This window comes from Simochromis diagramma, unplaced genomic scaffold (assembly GCF_900408965.1).
Source record: "Simochromis diagramma unplaced genomic scaffold, fSimDia1.1 OVJJ01000618.1, whole genome shotgun sequence".
NCBI classification, from domain to species: Eukaryota; Metazoa; Chordata; class Actinopteri; order Cichliformes; family Cichlidae; genus Simochromis; species Simochromis diagramma.
The window spans coordinates 1546439-1565506 of NW_024387423.1; the positions used below are offsets into that span (position 1 = coordinate 1546439).

Here is a 19068-nt window from a genome sequence, read left to right on the forward strand (position 1 = left end):
CAAATCTTTACTCAATGGCCTTCTTAAAGTTTTCCCCAGAGAATTATCAGAAAACTGATTCAAAATGCAGAACACCAGTGCTCATTTCTGTTAAGATACTAAATTCATGCAGTTTTGCCATCCGAACTATGATGTAGCCAATCAGAGGGCTGCTCACATAGCATGTGTGATTTTGCCTTCATATTGTGACACTTGGGATGGGTGTAAAACTGATTTGGTAACAGTTTTTAACACATCTCGGATGTCTATTTTATCGGTGGAGTTCCTAAATGTTATATTTACATAAATGAGACAGGGAAACCTGAAAACATCACACTTCAGGTGACAGTTGTAGCCACTGTTGAGCTGTAAAAACGCATGCTGTAGATTTTGGCAGAAGCAGAAACAGGTGACTTTATAGAAAACTATTTTTTTATTTGCACATAGTAAAAATTGTACTTCACTGCATGTGAAGTATATGAAGGATACAGGCAGACGCACCGAGCTGGAACAGGATCGCTCCGCTGCTGTGCTCTGATCGGCTGCTGCAGCCTCAAAGGACTAAACGGATAGAGCGGCCGGGCCCTGCGAGTCCCTAACGAATGTCATAAATACTAATGACTGCAGTCTCTTTAGTGAGAGGAAAAGCAATTAACACACACACACACACACACACACACACACACACACACACACACACACACACACACACACACACAGAGGAAGCAGAACAATTTAACAAGAGCAATTTAGACCAGAAGTCCTGTTCTATAACGGTGCCTCAATCTAATTATAGATCCCAGGACAGTGGCATGTAGTTACAATCTGGGATAAATAACTGTTATTTTTTCACTGGCACCAACAGGAAACATTTAGCATGCAGTAAAAATATAACCAATCAAAAAATAATAACATAATGGATGCTAATAAGAGTTAAAGTACCATCACTTCAGATTAAAGTCGAGACATGTCTAAAATTGATTAGGAAGGTAGCGAGCAAAGAGCAGTGCCACGCGACTCAAAGGTGTTGCAAAGGCTTTTCAAATGCCCGTCACGTCATTTCAAAGTTTCGATCACAGGAGGAAGTACAGGGAGGATAACAGAAGGCGCAGGAGAAGCCCGGAGCAGTGCTCTGTGCTGTTAATCTGTTATGACGTCTTCTTCCTGACACCACAGAGAGCTGCTGCTGTCTTTGTGCGGACCGGGATGAATCCTGTTCTTTTAGTGACAGCTGGACAAAAAGGGTTCACAACTGCATTCCTGCCAGCTGGTAAGGTTGCTAGGAAAGATCAAAAGATTTTTCCTAACCTAAAAACAAATCCACAAGTTTTCAACGTTTGCTGAGCCTGTGTCCCCAGAGCCAAGGGCCAATGTTCAAAATGATCCATGCAGGACAGGAAAGCCTACAGAGACTCCCGTGTGACTTCAAAGACCAATTTGGCTCCAGCATACGACACTGATAACAGCGTTCATGAGTCTGTGCACATGAAATGGATAAAGAGTCACCAGGCACTGATCAACCTCCATCTGGAGCATAATGAGTATGACAGTGTAGGGGTTAGTAGCCATCAGATCTCCGACAGAGTCACACGCCAGGAGTCTGCTGAGCTCTCGATAGCCAGGATGAAGGTGTCCTCATTGGAGTATTGCTGGATGATGTTGTCATCCATGTTCACCAGGAGCCTGGGAAAGACAGTAAACACATTTAACGGTAATAACTGATCTGGTCAGCTCATGTCTCTATTGCAAATTGATTTCTACATACATGATCCCTCAGCTGTTCTTCACACGGCTTCCCTACAACTTCATTTAATTTCAAAGTTTTGTCCTGAAGTTTGGTTTATGCTAAAATATGCCTTCTAAATGTAAGACGGGCATATTTATTCATCTCTTCTGCTCCTCATTAGCAAGGGTTACTGACACTGGTTGGCATGTAAAGCTACCTTAAGCCAACAAGCAAACAGACATGGAAGCAAGTGAAAAGCAGAAGAAACAGTTTTTATTGAGTTGGACTCACCCTTTTTTGCTTTTTTGGTAAACCTTGGCTATCTTTTCAACAGGCACCGCATATTTCTCAGAGATCTGTGAAGACAAAGTAGATGTTAACAAAGCTGAATCTCTCTCTCTCTCCCCATCTATATCTATATCCATACATACATGAATTTAATTCTTTCTAACGGCCAGTAAAAGGCAACTATTCCGGTTTCAGAAAAGTGTAAGATGTAAGAAGGATCAGAAATAACTACTTCTCACATCTTCAGTCTCAGAAAACACTTTCCTGATGAGTTTATGGTCTCAATCCCTAGTTTCACATCTTAAAGCGAAGAACATTACTAGCCAAAAGGAGGATAAAGCACAGGTCTATCTTGCGACTGTTGGATCCACTGCTCAATTTGTGACGTCTGGTTTGAAGAAGCTAACAAGGTAACAACCAAGATGCTCGAGATGATGCTTCAAAAACAGGGTTTTGCAAACCAACAGGTCACATTAGCTTTGACCCATCTACAAACCGTTTGGCAGTGAACTATTGGTTTGTAGAAGTAATGACTTCTGTTTTGTAAGCAATGTATTCTCAGTACTCACAGCCTCCATCAGAGCTTTGAGGGTTGGGCTGCGCAGCATCAGAGCATCAAACACTTCATCACACTCCTTCCTCACATATAGTAGAACTGGAAAAGTCAAGGTATAGGAAGACAATATTAGGTCAAACCACGACACCAACAAGGACAAGAACTCTTAATGAGAAATAAGTTACCTTTTCTTTCTGGTTCCACTCTGGACTTCTTTAGTGCAGGTGGACAGAGGTCTTCCTGGCCAACACATGAAACCCTCTTCATTAAAACACCTCTGATGAACACACATGCAGAAACACGTGTCATTTTATGGGAATGCTATTGGTTCCCTGACATGTAACAGTTTGTTTCTTCTAAGGTAGAAACAAGGATAAAAACAAAATTAGCCTTTGTCCAACCTTCTGTAATCTTCTCACCATGGAGAGACCCTCAACAATAAACTCAAGGTCTAAGCGTGTGGAGCAGTGTGCACTAATACCAAGCCACTGTGGGACTCACCCATTTCGATCAACTTCTTCAGTGTTGAAAGCAAACACCTGCAAACAAAATTTAAAAAAACAAAAAAAAAAAACATTATGTCAATTCTATGTCTTCACTAAAATGTCAAAACAAATGTGTGTGTGTGTGTGTGTGTGTGTGTGTGTGTGTGTGTGTGTGTGTGTGTGTGTGTGTATATTGGAAAGAGCGTGGTCCCTCACCTGCCCCGCTCTCTGCAGGTTTCCAAAGTGGACGTCTGGAATGAAGAGAACGGGTTGGGAGTCCAGGTCTCCAATGCTTTTGAACAGCGCACTTTCAGCCCTCTTTATCGTGGTCAACCCCGAGCTGCCATTTTTCCCTAATCCAGAGGCAGTGTGAACTTAACATCTGTTGCCAAGCGACAACTTCAAGTACAGAATTGATTACATTTGCAAACCTTTTTAAGTCTCAGTGTCCTAAGGTCAAGGATTTGTAACCTTGTTTCAGTGGATTTTAAAACAATATGAACAATTTTATTTCTGTAAATAAATTGTAATCACGTTTTAGCAACAAACAAAACCAAAAAAAGGTTTCACCTTTCATACTCTTCCTTAGCTGCTTTTTTTCCTCGTCGCGAAGCTTCCTCTCAGCACCCTGCAAACAGAAAAAAATGTCAGAATATGTTAAAAACAGGTTAAAAAGGTTTATCCAATTCCATGTTATTAGCTCACCGTTGAGCACATGTGCTAGCAGCCTTCTTTACCTTGTCACAGAAGACCTTAATCTGAGTATAGGCTCTGTGGATTGGCCTGCTGCCACAGCCGTTGTTGTAGCTGTACGTGTCGATCTGAATAATCATAGGCATCCCCTTCACACCCTTCTGAGAGGAGAAGTCTGTGCTCAGACAGTTCACAGAGATAAAGACCTAGGAAGCAACAAAATAAGAAATAAAAACAAAACATTCAGTTTTTTAAATTTTGTGACTTAAACTGAAGCAGAGATGATGATCATATAACATTGCTAAATCCATGCAATGCAGGGCAGGAACAAGAAGCAAGAACACCCAGACCTCCCTCTCCCCACCTTCTCCAGCTCATCTGGGAAAACATGTTCCCAGGCCAGCTGAGAGATGCAATCTCTTCAGGGTGTCATGAGTCTGCCCAGGAGGCCTTTGTCTAGTGAGACATGCCCAAAACAACTCACACAAAAGGCATCCTTGTCAGATGCCCAATCACCTTGATTTGCTCTATTTGATGCAGAGGAGCAGCTCTATTCTGAGCACCTCTCAAATGACTACACTCTTCACCCTATCTCAAAGGGAGAGGCCAGCCACCCTTCAGAGAAATCTCATTTCCACTGCTTGTATCCGCGACCTAATTTTTTTGGTCACTACACAGAGCTCATTATCATAGGTGAGGACAGTAACGTACACTGACAGCTTCGCTTTGACGTTTCGCTCTGTCTTTAACACAATGGGACAAGGCAATATCTGCAACACTGCAGCCGCTGCCCCAATCTGTCTGTCTGTCTCCCACTCCCTTGTCCCCTCCCTCGTGAACAAGACCCCAAGTTACTTAAACTCCTCCACTTGGGGCAAAAACTCATCCCTGACCCAAAGGGGACACTCCTCACTTTTCTGGCAGAGAAAGTATCCAATTAGTAGGGGTGCAACAATGCACAAAATTCACGGTTCGGTTCGATACTTTGGTGTCACGGTTCGATATTTTTTCGATACAAAAAAAATGTTCATGCCTTTTTAATTTGTCATTTATTAAATTTTCACGGCACATTCCGCACCACATCTCTGTGCGTTCATCATTTGTTTGAAGCCAGCTCACCTCCTGCAACTACTTTTCCGAGAATACGTGCTTCTTTTGTGGTTCGGACTCCTTCTGACATTTCTTTGGAGGTGGAGGAACATCACAGTAATTGCTTAAAGGAGCTTCTTCGACATCTTTAAGAGTTCTAAACAAATGTCTGTCCTCCTCCTGAAAATCTTATGTACGCAAACACGCGTTGCAACTTCTTATCTTGTGCCCGTTTTTTATTTTGACAGCGAATGCGCACCTGCGGACCACTTATGTGCAGCCCTGGTTATTTCGCTTGTCATATTGCAGCCACAGAAATTCTTTTGTCCATGAAACCATAAAGCTGCACTTTCTTTTTGCCTTATAGTCTGATTTGTCATAACTTTTCCGTTTTGTGGTAAGCTTTTCTTTGGCTGTCACTTCTTCACCCTGACCTGTCTTATTTGGCTCAGCAGAACTAAAATATTGTGGCGAGCTCAGACAAGGAGGAGACGGAGGTATCGTTTGGTCTTGCTTCCCGTGAGCTAGCCAGGGAGCACAGTCGTTTATTGACATCTGCAGAAGAACACTGCCGCTAGCTAACTGCTCAGCGGCAACAGCACAGCAACAACAACAACAACACCACACAGGGCGCCTTCTGACCCCGGAAGGACACACCGTCGCAGCGAGAGGGCGTCACCCGTCACTACGGCAACATAAACAAAACATAACTGTACAAACAGAACCCTGAACAGCCCTGACCCGCTACATAGCCCCCACCTAAGGGGTCAGTCGTCCCCGACGACCTCATTACCCCACACAAAGTCCTGCAAATGTCCAGGTGCCTTATTTTGGCGCACCGGCCGGTGTTGTGCCAAAAAGTGATTGCCTGCCAAAAAGTGATTTCCAATGTTTCTGTGTATTTTTTATGTGTAATATCTTTACGTATGTTGGTAAATAGACTTCGGTGAACAGCGTTTACAAAGGGGTTATATATAGAGTTAAAAGATTATCTGTTTTTTCAAGTATCTTTATAACTCTGTGTTATTGTACTCACATTATAACCAATCCGGTCCTTTTTCCCCACTTACAATATTTTTACAGAACTATTGTAATATTTGCTGCCATTTCTGCTGTCTTACTCTTACAAAAGACATTTTTAATGTTAATGAGATTTTTTTAACTGCATAAATAAAGGTTCTATAAAAGTCGCTGCCAAAAACTGATTGCGGCTTCTACCTTGTTACACGAATGTTGTTTGTGGCTCAATATGACTTTGTGTCATCCATGAGGGATGCATTTGACATATGTTTCACATATTATAGGCCAACAAGTTACTTATACCAGTTTAAATACGAGCAATCAGTTTTTGGCAAATACCGGAAATCAGTTTTTGGCAGACAATCACTTTTTGGCACAACACCGGTCACGACCGGCGGGGGGAAAGTCACTCGGGTCAGAACATGGGGTGCCACCATCATCCCACTTCTGACACCAATGTGGCGAGCTCAGACAAGGAGGAGACGGAGGTATCGTTTGTCTTACTTCCCAGGGAGCACAGCCGTTTATTGACATCTGCAGACGAACACTACCGCTAGCTAACTGCTCAGCGGCAACAGCACAGCAACAACAACAATAACAACACACAGGGCGCCCTCTGACCCCGGAAGGACACACCGTCGCAGCGAGAGGGCGTCACCCGTCACTACGGCAACATAAACAAAACATAACTGTACAAACAGAACCCCGAACAGCCCCGACCCGCTACATAGCCCCCAACTAAGGGGTCAGTCGTTCCCGACGACCTCATTACCCCACACAAAGTCCTGCAAATGTCCAGGTGCCTTATTTTGGCGCACCCGCCGGTCGTGACCGGCGGGGGAAAAGTCACTCGGGTCAGAACATGGGGTGCCACCATCATCCCACTTCTGACACCAATGTGGCGAGCTCAGACAAGGAGGAGACGGGGGTATCGTTTGGTCTTGCTTCCCGTGAGCTAGCCAGGGAGCACAGCCGTTTATTGACATCTGCAGAAGAACACTGCTGCTAGCTAACTGCTCAGCGCGGCAACAGCACAGCAACAACAACAACAGCACACAGGGCGCCCTCTGACCCCGGAAGGACACACCGTCGCAGCGAGAGGGCGTCACCCGTCACTATGGCAACATAAACAAAACATAACTGTACAAACAGAACCCCCAACAGCCCTGACCCGCTACAATATATATCCTGCTGCTTTTACACACGCACTCACATAACGCTCAGCGATTCTCTGCGCCATCAACCTCTCACATGTTTAAGCTTGCTGCGGGAGATTTCACTTGTCATGTTTGCATAGTAAGCTAACGATTGATAAGACGATGTCAGAGGAATTGGTGCACAAATTATCATCATTCACAGATCAGTGCTGTCGCTCTCTATACACAGTTCGCCCGATTGCAAAGTGAAAGCAAAAAACAAGCGCAAATTCAAACGGGATTTCAATATGTCACATATTGACAGTGGCTCACCGATGCCAATGACATAATTACCCAGCTACATTTCCGAAAGAATGCAAAAGAATTGACATATATTTTTCCTTCCTACGATAGGCCGTCGGGCAGGGCAGAGATAGATTTTGGTAGCCCGACTGGAAAATCGCTAGCCCCTGGACGTCGGGCAGGCGATTTTGCGAGCCCTGTATCTGATTGAGGAATCACTCATCTTTGGAAAAGAGACTTTATTACAGAGAAATGGCTCTTTCCAAAATAAAAGCTATACTATACGCTTCTTCTGGGCTATATTCTCAGCAGCATATTAAACATATCAGGTCCCCATAAGGAGAATCATGTGCTAACGGCTGTCTAAATGACTCGGGTAAAGTTTGTAGCATGCGTGCTTGTCGTTTTTGTCTGCTTCCACTTGTCTTTGCACTAGGATGATGTCGGTGTAAATGTACAGTCATATTTGTTGTGTTCCCACTAGTGCTGTCAGCATAAATCTCGTTGAAACAACACGGCAAATCTCTGTTAAAGAGCTACCCTGGGTGGCCACACTTTAACGAGCTAACTGCGCTAACACACTAGCTCCCACCCATGTAATTGAGCATTGCGTGGCACATCCAACATACTGTTTTACTCCATGACGCGCTTACCTTCAGGGTCATACGTCACATGAAAACCAAAATAGTTCCAGATCTGAATGAGGGTGGGGGAGGTTCAATTTGCCATGTTGCAAGGAGAGCTTAACTTCTGTCTCGCTAGCTTTCCCTGCGCTCAGTGAATCTGCGTTCGACTACTCCGCCTAAGCTGCACTGTCGAGCGCAGATCCACTGAGCGCTCAACACAGACAGCATCGTCAGAAGGAAAGTTGATAAAATAAATTAAAAATTTATTTTGTATTGTTCGATACATATGCGTACCGAACCGAAAGCACTGTATCGAACGGTTCAATATCAATACGAGTATCATTGCACCCCTACCAATTAGGCACAATTTTTAGGGCCAAATATAACAACCTCAGTTTTGTCTGAAATTGAGAGAGAAAAAATTACAGGACATATGGGTCTTTATGTCTTTTAGACAAGCCGGCCTGTACTTTCATCAATTGATTTTTGTCATCTGGCTGTTGTCATAGATAGATATAACTGGGTATTATCTGCATAGCAATGAAAGAGATATGCTAATAATAATAAAATGGCCAGCAAGTCAGGCCTCATACCAGCATGGGTATTCTATTTAGAACATATTCTTTCTATTATAGTCCTGAGTTGATGTCAGGTTGAATACAGATTTCAATATAATCAACTTCTACAAGCAGAGCATAAAGTACATGCCGCACAGCTTACGGGCACTAGCTGCTGCACCAAAGTTTCCAGAAACTGGCCAATCAGAACAATGTGGGATATTAGGGAGAGGTCCCTAAAGAGGCAGGCATAAAAATGGTGCATTTCAAATAAGAAAATCTTTGTTACAGAATTCCATTTCACTTTTGTAAACACCTGTAAAGCAATAAACTTGCTATTAACTAAAAGGTATTCCTGCATTAGTTTAACCATAAGAGCCCGTTATTAGTCAATATGTTTTCTAATGAAGCTGTATCTGACTCACAAACTGTGTGGTAATGATAGAAAGTTTAGAGGATCCATGAATCACAACAGCAGCAGTTCACAGGCCACAACAACTCATAAGCCTCCTTCAAATTCGCATGTGTCAAGTAAAAACACTTCAAAGACACAGAGGTACAAGAATGTGGGATTTTATATAAAGAAATCAACTGTTTAATATTGTTTCAGAACCGCGAGTGTCCCAGATTTCAGAAATATATGGCTCTTCTCCACCCATTCCTCTTTCCCAGAGCTAAAGTAATTGGGCATAGCTGCAGATCTGCAGGTTATTAAAAGCTTGTGAAAAGAATTCACAAAATGTCACCCAAGTAACAGCACCATCCTACCACTATTTTAATCATTTAGTGTGCTCTTTAAGCAATAATACATGTCATTATCTTAACACATTTAATTGCACAATGGAACAGATTCTCATGATTGGTGCCAAATCATCCAAACGGACAGAATTTCCACATGAATCTCCCAGCTAAACAGGACGGGCAGCTTGAGCAACAGGTCGGCAGAGACTGATCACAGTGGATTCATAACTGCGGCTAAACACCAATTTTCCCACTACGCAGCATCAACAGCATCGTGTCTGAACCTGCAGAGGTGAGGGCTGATTGCTGGAAAAGCCTGGAGCACAAATGAGCCTCCTACACACCTCCACAAATTCACACCTCCACAGACCCAAGCCATTTCAATTTTCTCCACAAGCGCTGGACGCATTGCTGCTAGCAGCGTGTGTATGTGTGCGTGGGAGGCTTGTTGTGTTTGCGCGATCCGCATGTGTAAGCGTACCTTCCTAAAAAAAGGGGGGGGGGGAAACAAAGTTCACGAGGGCACTGCAGAGTGGCTGTTTAGTGCCATCCGCTCAACCAGCACAAACAAACACAAAAACAAGAGTTGTGTGCAGCAGGAAGCCACTCATCTCCCGCCCGAACCAACACATTTCACACTCTCTTACAAGGAGGTTGCCAACTGTTACCTGGCAACAGCCAAAGCATGCAGAAACAAAACATAACGTGTCCACCAAATAAAAAAAAGTATAGATATATTTATTTCATCTAAACTGGTGTCAAATTAGCAGTGGAGAGCTACATTTCTAAAAAGAAAAAAAAAGATTATAGGAGTGACATGAGGCTTCACATTTCCTCACAGTAACCCTATTGTTTTGTCCTCAATCTTTTCCACCTCATTTCCCCTGGGGGGTGGGGTCTGGCCTCATACTGGAGGCTTGTGAGTCAGAGTACAGCAGAAAGGGTGAGAACCACTTGGCTCACATCTTACAGCACAGCCACACAGTGTAATCAGTGCTTCTAATGACCTAATTGATATTTAGTAGGACAAATTGTATTCATTAGACAAAGCAGATCATATGCAAAACACAGAAGAAGGGATTATTACAAACTGTGAATGATGATGAAGGGAGGATATCGTCACAGTTAAAAGCTAAATCCTCAGTGCTCTCACTTTCAAAATACCTACCACCTCTAAACAAGAGGCCAGACTACAGGATCATCCATGCTTTGAATATACATACTGGCAAAAATCCAAACATGCTGGTTACATTATTTATTTGTTTAACATGCATGAAGGTGCTACCATGGAATTTTGGCCAGAGCTTGAGAGAAAAGTTCAACCTCACAGGGACTTCCTTGAGTTTCACTCACATTAAAAGGACTAAGATTCCTCTAATTTTGCACCTGTAGTATGTAGCCTGACATAAAAGTGATTTAACTACTAATAATAAAAGGTGCCATGCGAGACAGTCACTTCCCTTTCTGTAAGACTAATGGTACACAGTGGTACACGATTGTGGTCAGGTGTACAATCACACACACCGCTCGATGCAGTACCGTCACAGTACCGCCTGAACACACATTTAAAGCAATTACGGTTCGTGAAAAGCGTGTGCGCCACACAGTAAATATTTATCCACAAACCAGCAAAACGGCAATTACCCGTCTGTCAGCGAGGCAGTTTGAGAAGTTCCCATTAAAACTGGAGCTGAATGGGATCCCCAGGGCTCAAAACACCTTAGGGTGGACTCATTCTTTAGTGTGTTTGTGGGTGTGTTTACACGCTGTGTGCAATTTGTCTTCATCCAACTAACCGACGTCACTGAGTAGAAACCTGAGCAGGGTTGTTTTCAAGGGTTTGTTGCCCTGTACCCGGCGTCTCTGCAGCCCCAAATAACCTGACACAAAGCAGGAGACACGCCTCCCGTCATCGGGGCCAGTCATACAATCCCTCAACTAGAGTGAGAGTATGAGGTATAAACAGTCCACTGACGCGGTTCAGCACAGACCAGGAGTCCTAAAGACAAAAAATTGCGCTTTTATTAAGCAATCCTCCCCACACAGGGCTAAGAGTTTACCTCGTCTGACCTGTTCAGCTTCCATGGTGTGACACATACAGCCCCCCCCCCTCTCACCTTGGCTTCTTCACTGACATCCCATGTGAAAGACACAGCATTGTAGGCAATTTCCTCCACGTTCCCGATGTTGAAGCTCTCCTTGTAGTCAGCTGAAGGCAAACGGAGGAAACAGGAGAAGTTTGGCGTCAGATCTGTTAACATTTTGCCTGTCTGGAGGCACATTTTCTTTTTTGTGTGTGAATTTTTCAAAACATACTTGCATAACAAAAACAACTATACATTTATGTTTGTATCTTGCTATATATCTCTATATAATAGAGAGAGAGACCCTCCTCTTTGCAGATCCTCTCCAAGTCATTAATGTTTCATGCCTCATGTTTGGCAACTGGAACCTTCAGCTACCTCCACAGATTTTCTATAGGATTAAGGTCTGGACACTGACTCGACCACTCCAAGACCTTAACATGCCTCTTCTTGAGCCAATCCTTTGTTGCCTTTCGTGTTTTGGATCATTGTCATGCTGGAATACCCACCCACCCCATTTTCAATGTCCTGGCTGAGGGAAGGAGGTTCTCACCCAAGACAGTACGTGTCCCCATCTGTCCTCCCTTGATCCAGTCCCCTTGGCAGAAAAACACACCCCCAAAGCATAATGTTTCCACCTCCATGTTTGATGGTGGGGACGGTGTTCTTGGAGTCGTAAGCCACATTCTTTCTCCTAAAACATGGCGAGTTAAGTTGATGCCAAATAGGTCTCATCTGACCACAACACTTTACCCAGTCCTCCTCTGAATCATTGAGATGTTCAGTGGTCTGTACATGTTCTTTCCAACTGTTTTCTTGGTGACTGGGTTTCCAGCTGCCTTGAGATCATTGACAAGTTCCTCCCGAGTAGTTCTGGGTTGGTTCCACAGCGTTCTCATTATCACTGAAACTCGATGAGGTGAGCTCTTGCGTGGAGCTCCGGACCGAGGGAGATTGGCAGTTATTTTATGGTTCTTCCATCTGCGAATAATCGCACCAACGGTCGTCACCTTCTCCCCCAGCTGCTTGGCGATGGTCTTGTAGCCCATTCCAGCCTTGTGTAGCTCCACAGTCTCGTTCCTGACATCCTCAGAAAGCTCTTTGGTCCTGGCTATGGTGCAGAGTTTGGAATCTGGATGGATTGATTGCTTCTATGGACAGTTATCTTTTATACAGGTAACAAATTAAGAAGGCTCCCAATGTCAGCTCGTTACCTGGATAAAATATACCTGGGAGCCAGAAATCTTGCTGATTGATGGTGATCAAATACTTATTTCATTCATGAAAATCTGAATTTATTTCTCTATCTTTTTTATTATTGTTCTGTCTCTCACTGTTCAAATAAACCTACCACTGAAACTATAGACTTATCTTTTCTTTGTTAGTGGGCAAAGCTACAAAATCAGTAGAGGTTCAAATAATTTGTTCCCTGACTGAGTGTCAACTAAATTTTTGATTGTTCATACTGATCCAAGAACTCATAAAGACATACAGTATACTTATTTAGTAGTTGGTTGAGGCAGTGATCATTTCCCAAAATAGGAAACTGCTCCCTCAGAGTCAGACCAACAATAACAGTTAACATTCCACCGTTTCTCTCCTACAGTAGCATTTTGTCTTTAAATCCCATTACAGGCAGCATGTCTATTTCATTATCTCATATTTTCAACAGTTCACAACACTCCACCATTAACTCCAAATACACTGCCTTATTTTCACTCTCCCACCTTGTCTGTGGCAAGTTCATGCCAATACTTGCCATGAAAATTCACCAGAGTTTATGACACCTGGTTCATTCCTTTCAGTTTTAAGCCACAGGCTGGGGCACGTCTTTTGCTGAACGCACATGATATGGCTACAATCCAAGCCCCCACCTATTTTTTCCTGTTAACGTCTATGCAAACATAGACCCATAAGCAGTCTTTCCACAGCACTCCTGTGGGAATTCAGGCTTGACTGTTATTCAAATTATATCAGGTTTCAGCTCTGGATATGTGACAGGATTCTCCTGGAGCCTCCTGTAAGACTGCCACCTACTTAATCTCTCCTTAAATGGTTTTGTGAGGTTTAGGTGAAACTATCTAGTAGTCCCCATCTACACCATTATTGTACAGGTAGTGAGGACAGAACGTCTTACCGATGTCCAGCACTCTCTGCTTGGCAGTGTGCTGCCGTGAGTGCCAGTATTTCCAATTCTTCAGCTGCTCATCTCTGCCCTTGTCGTCCCCAAAGACAACCATGATAACACTCTACAGGAAAATATGAAGTAGAATAAGGTCAAATATTTCACACTACTGAGTGATCAAGTCCTCAGCCTCCTCCATCTTCCCTCACTCACCTGTACAATACTGTTCTGTGGCAGCTCAGAGCCTCCCACGGTGCACTGATCATTCCTGGATAGACTCCTATCAGCTCCATGGGATGATGTCACTCCAGTCACTCCGACTTTCCCTCTGGGCTGATGCAGGGATGATCTGAAGCCGGCCGCAGAGAGCGTCAAAGGGTAGAATTGGCCGCGGTTCAAGTAGGCCATGGGTCCTTCTCCTTGGCGTGGCCGGAGAGATAACGTGGCCTCCAGGTTGTACCGGAAGCTGTCACTGTAAGGACATAATGGGCTCCATAACTGCCATTGGTAAGATAACTACTAAAACAATGACAGGTGAAAGTAAAATATAAAACTGAATGTTGTTAAATATAGCCTTATAAACTCTTCATAATATATATTTTAGGCTTTGAAGTCTAAATCCTGTGTGTGCCAATAAGGAAACTGGACTATAGTCATTGAACTCTTGCAATCCTTGACAATATTAATATCTGATAAAAATTAATGACTTAAGACACTCTTTTAAAATGAAGGACATCCTAATCTAAAAATCAAATTATATACCAGCTTCTCTTTCATTTTAGAAAAACTCTTTAAGTTGATGCTTGTGCACTAGGAAAAACTCTATTCCTGTCATATTATCAAATTAAAGCAATCACAGCCAAATGGAGGAACTTGTTAAAACTTTAAAACTTTTACTCTAGGAGAGCAGATTAATGCTGGTGTATGTGACTCAGTAAAAGAGGTCAAGCAACAGCAGATAGTCAGCATCACCTTTGACATACTAAACACATTACTGTCCAGAGGTAAATACTTAAATCAACATTTTAATCGGGGGGGGGGGTGAAATGAGCAGATAAGAAGATTGCGAGGAACTCTTTAAAGACACTTATGACTCTAAACAAACTTGAGCCCAACATACACTCAACATTTCCCGGCTGCACATCTACGATGAACATCTCCAGTTCTACCCAAAGTTGCTCCACTGGATTGAGATCTGATAATTGCGGACACGAGTACAGTGAACTCATTGTCATGTTCAAGAAGCCGCTTTGAGATGCTTTGAGTTTTTTGACATCATTATCCTGCAGGAAGCAGCCATGAGAAGATGGTACACTGTGGTCAAAGGGATGGACGTAGACAGCAACAACACTCAGGTAGTGCTGTGGAGTGTAAGCGACACTCAGTTGGCACTAAGGCATCCGCAGTGCAAAGAAAATATCTCCCACGCCGTCACACTACCACCAGCCTGAACCGTTGATTCAGTGCAGGATGGATCCATGCTTTCATGTTGTTTAAATTAGGTCTTAACCATCCACCTATTGGAGCCAAAATCATCAAAATCATCCAACCACGCAATGTTTTTTCCAATCCTCTATTGTCCGATTTTGATTCCTACTGTCTTCTTCTTAGCGGGCAGAGCAGCTGTAGCCTATCTGCGTCACAGTTCAGTGTGTTGTGTGTTCAGAGATGCTCTTCTTGTTTGGAACAAGTGGTTATTTGAGTTACTGCTGCCTTCCTATCATTTCAAGGCAGTCTAGCCATTCTCCTCCAACCTCTGTCACTTAAATCACCTTTCTTCTTCATTTTGATGCTTAACTTGAACTTCAGCAATTCATCTTGACCATGTCTGCTTGTCTGAATGCATCCAGTTGCTGCCAAGTGATTGGCTGATCAGATCACATTGTGTTAACAAGCAATTGAACATTGCATTGCATATTGTACCAAACAGCGTGGCCAGTGAGTGTGTGTCTGGGCCGCATAGATTCACTGAAACACACCGAAACCCTGGTTAACCTTTAAAAAAACACACATTGCCGTTTCTTTAGACTTAAACCCCCACATACACCATTCTTCCAAAGCACTGAATGAGGGTTAATCCAATGCTGAAAATAGTTCCATAAGTTCCGCCTGCAGTGTTATGTTAAGGGAACTGTGACTGACTTTACAGGTTTTATTTTGTTTATAATGTTTTGCATGTTTTGATTTGATAGCTTTACGCAGGATGCCCTTCGTGATGCAATGAATGGAATGAATGGGGTTGCAGCTTCACAGAGCAATCACAGCAAATGGGGAAACTTAAACAGTGTTTATGTTTTTCCCCCACATGAGATTTGTTGGCAATTTTTTTTTTAAAAAGCACCTAAAATTCAGTCATTCTTCTCTCAGGATAAGATGTGTGCACATAAATTTTATTCTAATTTTTTTGTAGTATCGCCATGTTTTTAAACTTACGCTGGTAGACTGTGGTGAAATTCATCGACTCCCGAGGAAGAATTTTTATGGTACATCTGTAAAAGAAGATACTAATGAGCAAACTATTCATGTAAAAAGAAATTATAATGAAAAAGGAGTTTGTATCAAATTTAAAAAAAAAAAAATCTTATCAGTATCAACAAAACTTGTATAGCAACAACCAACAATTCTATTCAGATTAGGTCTGACCTCTTTTTCCACTGGCTCCTCATACGTGCTGTCCAGACTGCTCCTCTGTTCGTCTTTCAAATAGCCAGTGAGGGACATATCATAACAGCTTTGCTCATACAGCCTCCTTATTTGGTCTCTAGGCTCTTTTTGGCAGGTGCCACCAGAAAATGAAAGTGGCATGGGGGCCTGGCTTTCTGTCTTGACCAGAGCAAGAGGTCCATTCTCTCCACCTTTACCATCTCCTTCTCTAGAATCTCCTGCGTGGCTTTCAGCTCCATATTTGTAGCCCTGCTGGTGCTCAGTGGTTGTGCTGTTGTTTAAAGAGAGGTTAACAGGCAGTGACACCATAGCTTGAAGCTGGTGACCCACCATGTCCAAATTTCCGCAGTTGCTGTGCCCATGAGCAGAAGGCTCTGTGGGCTTAATGGCACTGGGTGTATACCTCTTCTCTCTGGGAACCTGAAAGGATTATGACAAGTCCAGAAGCAATTCAGACCTAAAATAAGTCAGATCATTGTATGTGGCAATGTCCTTTATTATTCTTTGTTTCATACCTTATAGTAGTCATACAGCACCCCTAGAGCTGCTGGACTGTTCTCATCTCCATTGATGTTCATCATCGCCTTTGAGGCAGCTGTCAGTGGGTTCTCCAGGAAGATTTTCCATGCCTAAAATAAATCAGATAATTATAAGTGGCAATATCCTTTATTCTTCTTTGTTTCATACCTTATAGTAGTCATAGGGCTGCTCAATTAATCGAATTTTAATCACGATTACGATCTGGGCTTTCAACGATCATTAAAAATGACTGAGCCGATTATTAGCCCCTCCCTCATTTATCCGCGACACCTTAAAGGCCGGTCCGTGAAAATATTGTCGGGCATAAACCGGTCCGTGGCACAAAAAAGGTTGGAGACCGCTGATTAAGAGGACCCGAGGGAAGCTCGGAAAGCTAAGCAGAAGTTATTTGGAGAGTGACTGCCGTTGTTTGAAAAGAGAGTTAAAAAAAAAAAACTTCAGTGGTGTTGCACACTATTTTATATTATTTTTTTAAAGTCATTGTTAACCCTTTAAAGCCGGTCAGAGCAGCACGCTCCGTTTTGCGTAACTATTTTTAAATCCCTGTAGAATCTGAACCGTGTAAGCTAGCGCAATAATTTGTTTTGCATATGAAACCGGAGGAGTTGTACTTACATCTTATGCTATCAGCTTGTCCTCGGTCACGGTTTCGTTCCACATATAGCTTTGCAAAAATTGCATAAAAAGCGCTTGCAGGAACAAAAACATAATATTCCAGAAACACGCTTTGCCGTTCCTATCAGCTGTTCGTAACACTTCCCACAGTGAAATGATGCACATGCTGTTTTCTTTGCAAATTTGCATCGTAGGATTGTTTTTTGTTTTTCCTGCAGTATATAAAAATTGCTGTATCTCCAAAATACAACTATGAAGACACTCAAAATAAATTTCCTGTGGTGGGAAACTATTTTTTGCAACTTTATTGTATTTAAAGTTTTGAGGGATAAACCTCTTAAATTTCTCCAAGTAGAAATATATGTAAACAAAACAAAAGCGATTTTCAATTTTTTTTGTAGTTTATTGCACTTTTTTGCAATTTATGTAATTACTATGGACTTAATGCATACATATTATTAAAATATGGGCTATAACAGTTGTATTGATGTATAGCAACTTGAAATGCTCCCACAAATGGCACTACAGCATGTAAAAAAAATAATATAAGCTCTGGTGGACTTGGTTCTATAGTAGGTCTTAAAGGGTTAAATAAATATCGTCAAATAATCGTGATCTCAATTTCAGTGAAAATAATCGTGATTATCATTTTTGCCATAATCGAGCAGCCCTAAGTAGTCATACAGCACCCCTAGAGCTGCTGGACTGTCCTCATCTCCATTGATGTTCATCATGGCCTTTGAGGCTTCTGTCAGTGGGTTCTCCAGGAAGGTTTTCCATGCCTCATCCTCACTGCCGAGCGGTTTGCGATGGGCCACCGACACTTCGTTTGGTACCACCACCACCAGCCTTTTGCTGGGAACGACCGATGGGAAAAGACAGAGAGGCATGTTATTACTACAAAGTCATTCTTTCATTAACAGAAGCCAGTGCCAAGCCACTAAAAATGCCCCAGGCAGTTTCTCACCAGACTTCACTCAAATTGCCTGCTCCATGTGGAGCATGTTTATTTAAGTCCACTTTTGCTGGTATATCTTTATAAATGAACCAGTGGAAATGAAGTCATTCAGAGATATTGGCATTAAGATAAATTTCGTCTGACATCGTGGTAGTTCTTAATTTTCAAATTTTTGTGAAATCTTTCATAATAATGAAAGCATAAACGAAACCAGTAACGTTTATGTGCAGGTACGTGAACGGTAATTAACTCATTCTAAAATAAATTATATTATATTAGTTTAGTAATTTGTGTCCCTGGGGGTGTTTATATAGCATAGGCTCCAGTGCACATCTACTGATAGCAAGAAGACAAAAAATATATCTAAAAGGAACTGGACTAAAACTGACAGAAGTTATTATCAGTGATGCTAAAACTTTCTCTTACCTGTCCAGGTCCATGTTGCTTCAAGTCCCTGCTGTTTTCTAGGATTGCTAGAGAAACTGGACTTTCAAGTTAGTGCAGGTAAGTTTGTGTGGGAAACTGCAAAAATGAGCCCGGGAAAGGCTGGCTCTATTTAAGGTCTCACTAAAAACCGCCAATGAAATCCTCTGGATCCTCGCGAACACATTTCCCGATGCCCATAGTGTAAGAAGAAAATGTCCATATTAAAAACAAACAAACAAACAAAAACAAAACAAATCGATAATAATCCGTATAAATGGAGACAAGGGTGTATTCTGTTTGGAAAAGGTGATCAATTAAGACCGAGGTAGTACAGCACCTAAGGCAGGATAAACGAGGAAACGAAAGCTATCCCTGTGATTGGTGATATACTTCTAAGCGTCGTAGTACAGGACTGCTCCCCATTGGTGAATGGAAAGCAGAAAGGCGTGTCTTGAAA

The 19068-nt window shown here is 42.5% G+C and overlaps 1 protein-coding gene across 3 annotated transcripts; it reads right to left on the reverse strand.

Moving 5' to 3' along the window:
- Positions 1–393: 393 nt before the first annotated feature.
- LOC120722026 (grainyhead-like protein 2 homolog) lies at positions 394–18937 on the reverse strand. 3 transcript variants are annotated; one of them, XM_040012734.1, is made up of 16 exons: positions 18612–18937; positions 17917–18082; positions 16588–16701; positions 16052–16492; positions 15842–15897; positions 13622–13880; positions 13421–13532; positions 11317–11408; positions 3772–3933; positions 3605–3662; positions 3251–3387; positions 3051–3088; positions 2735–2826; positions 2563–2648; positions 1997–2061; positions 394–1662 (listed from the first exon to the last, which is right to left on the reverse strand). In XM_040012734.1, exons 1-16 carry the CDS (start codon positions 18623–18625, stop codon positions 1548–1550), a joined length of 2007 nt encoding a protein of 668 aa, XP_039868668.1. In that variant the 5' UTR covers positions 18626–18937; the 3' UTR covers positions 394–1547. The 3 variants fall into 3 exon arrangements, with proteins under 3 accessions (XP_039868668.1, XP_039868670.1, XP_039868669.1); XM_040012736.1 differs by lacking the exon at positions 16588–16701 and adding an exon at positions 16760–16774 and having other exon boundaries at positions 17911–18082; XM_040012735.1 differs by lacking the exon at positions 16588–16701 and having other exon boundaries at positions 16052–16499; positions 17903–18082.
- Between the last annotated feature and the right edge of the window lie 131 nt (positions 18938–19068).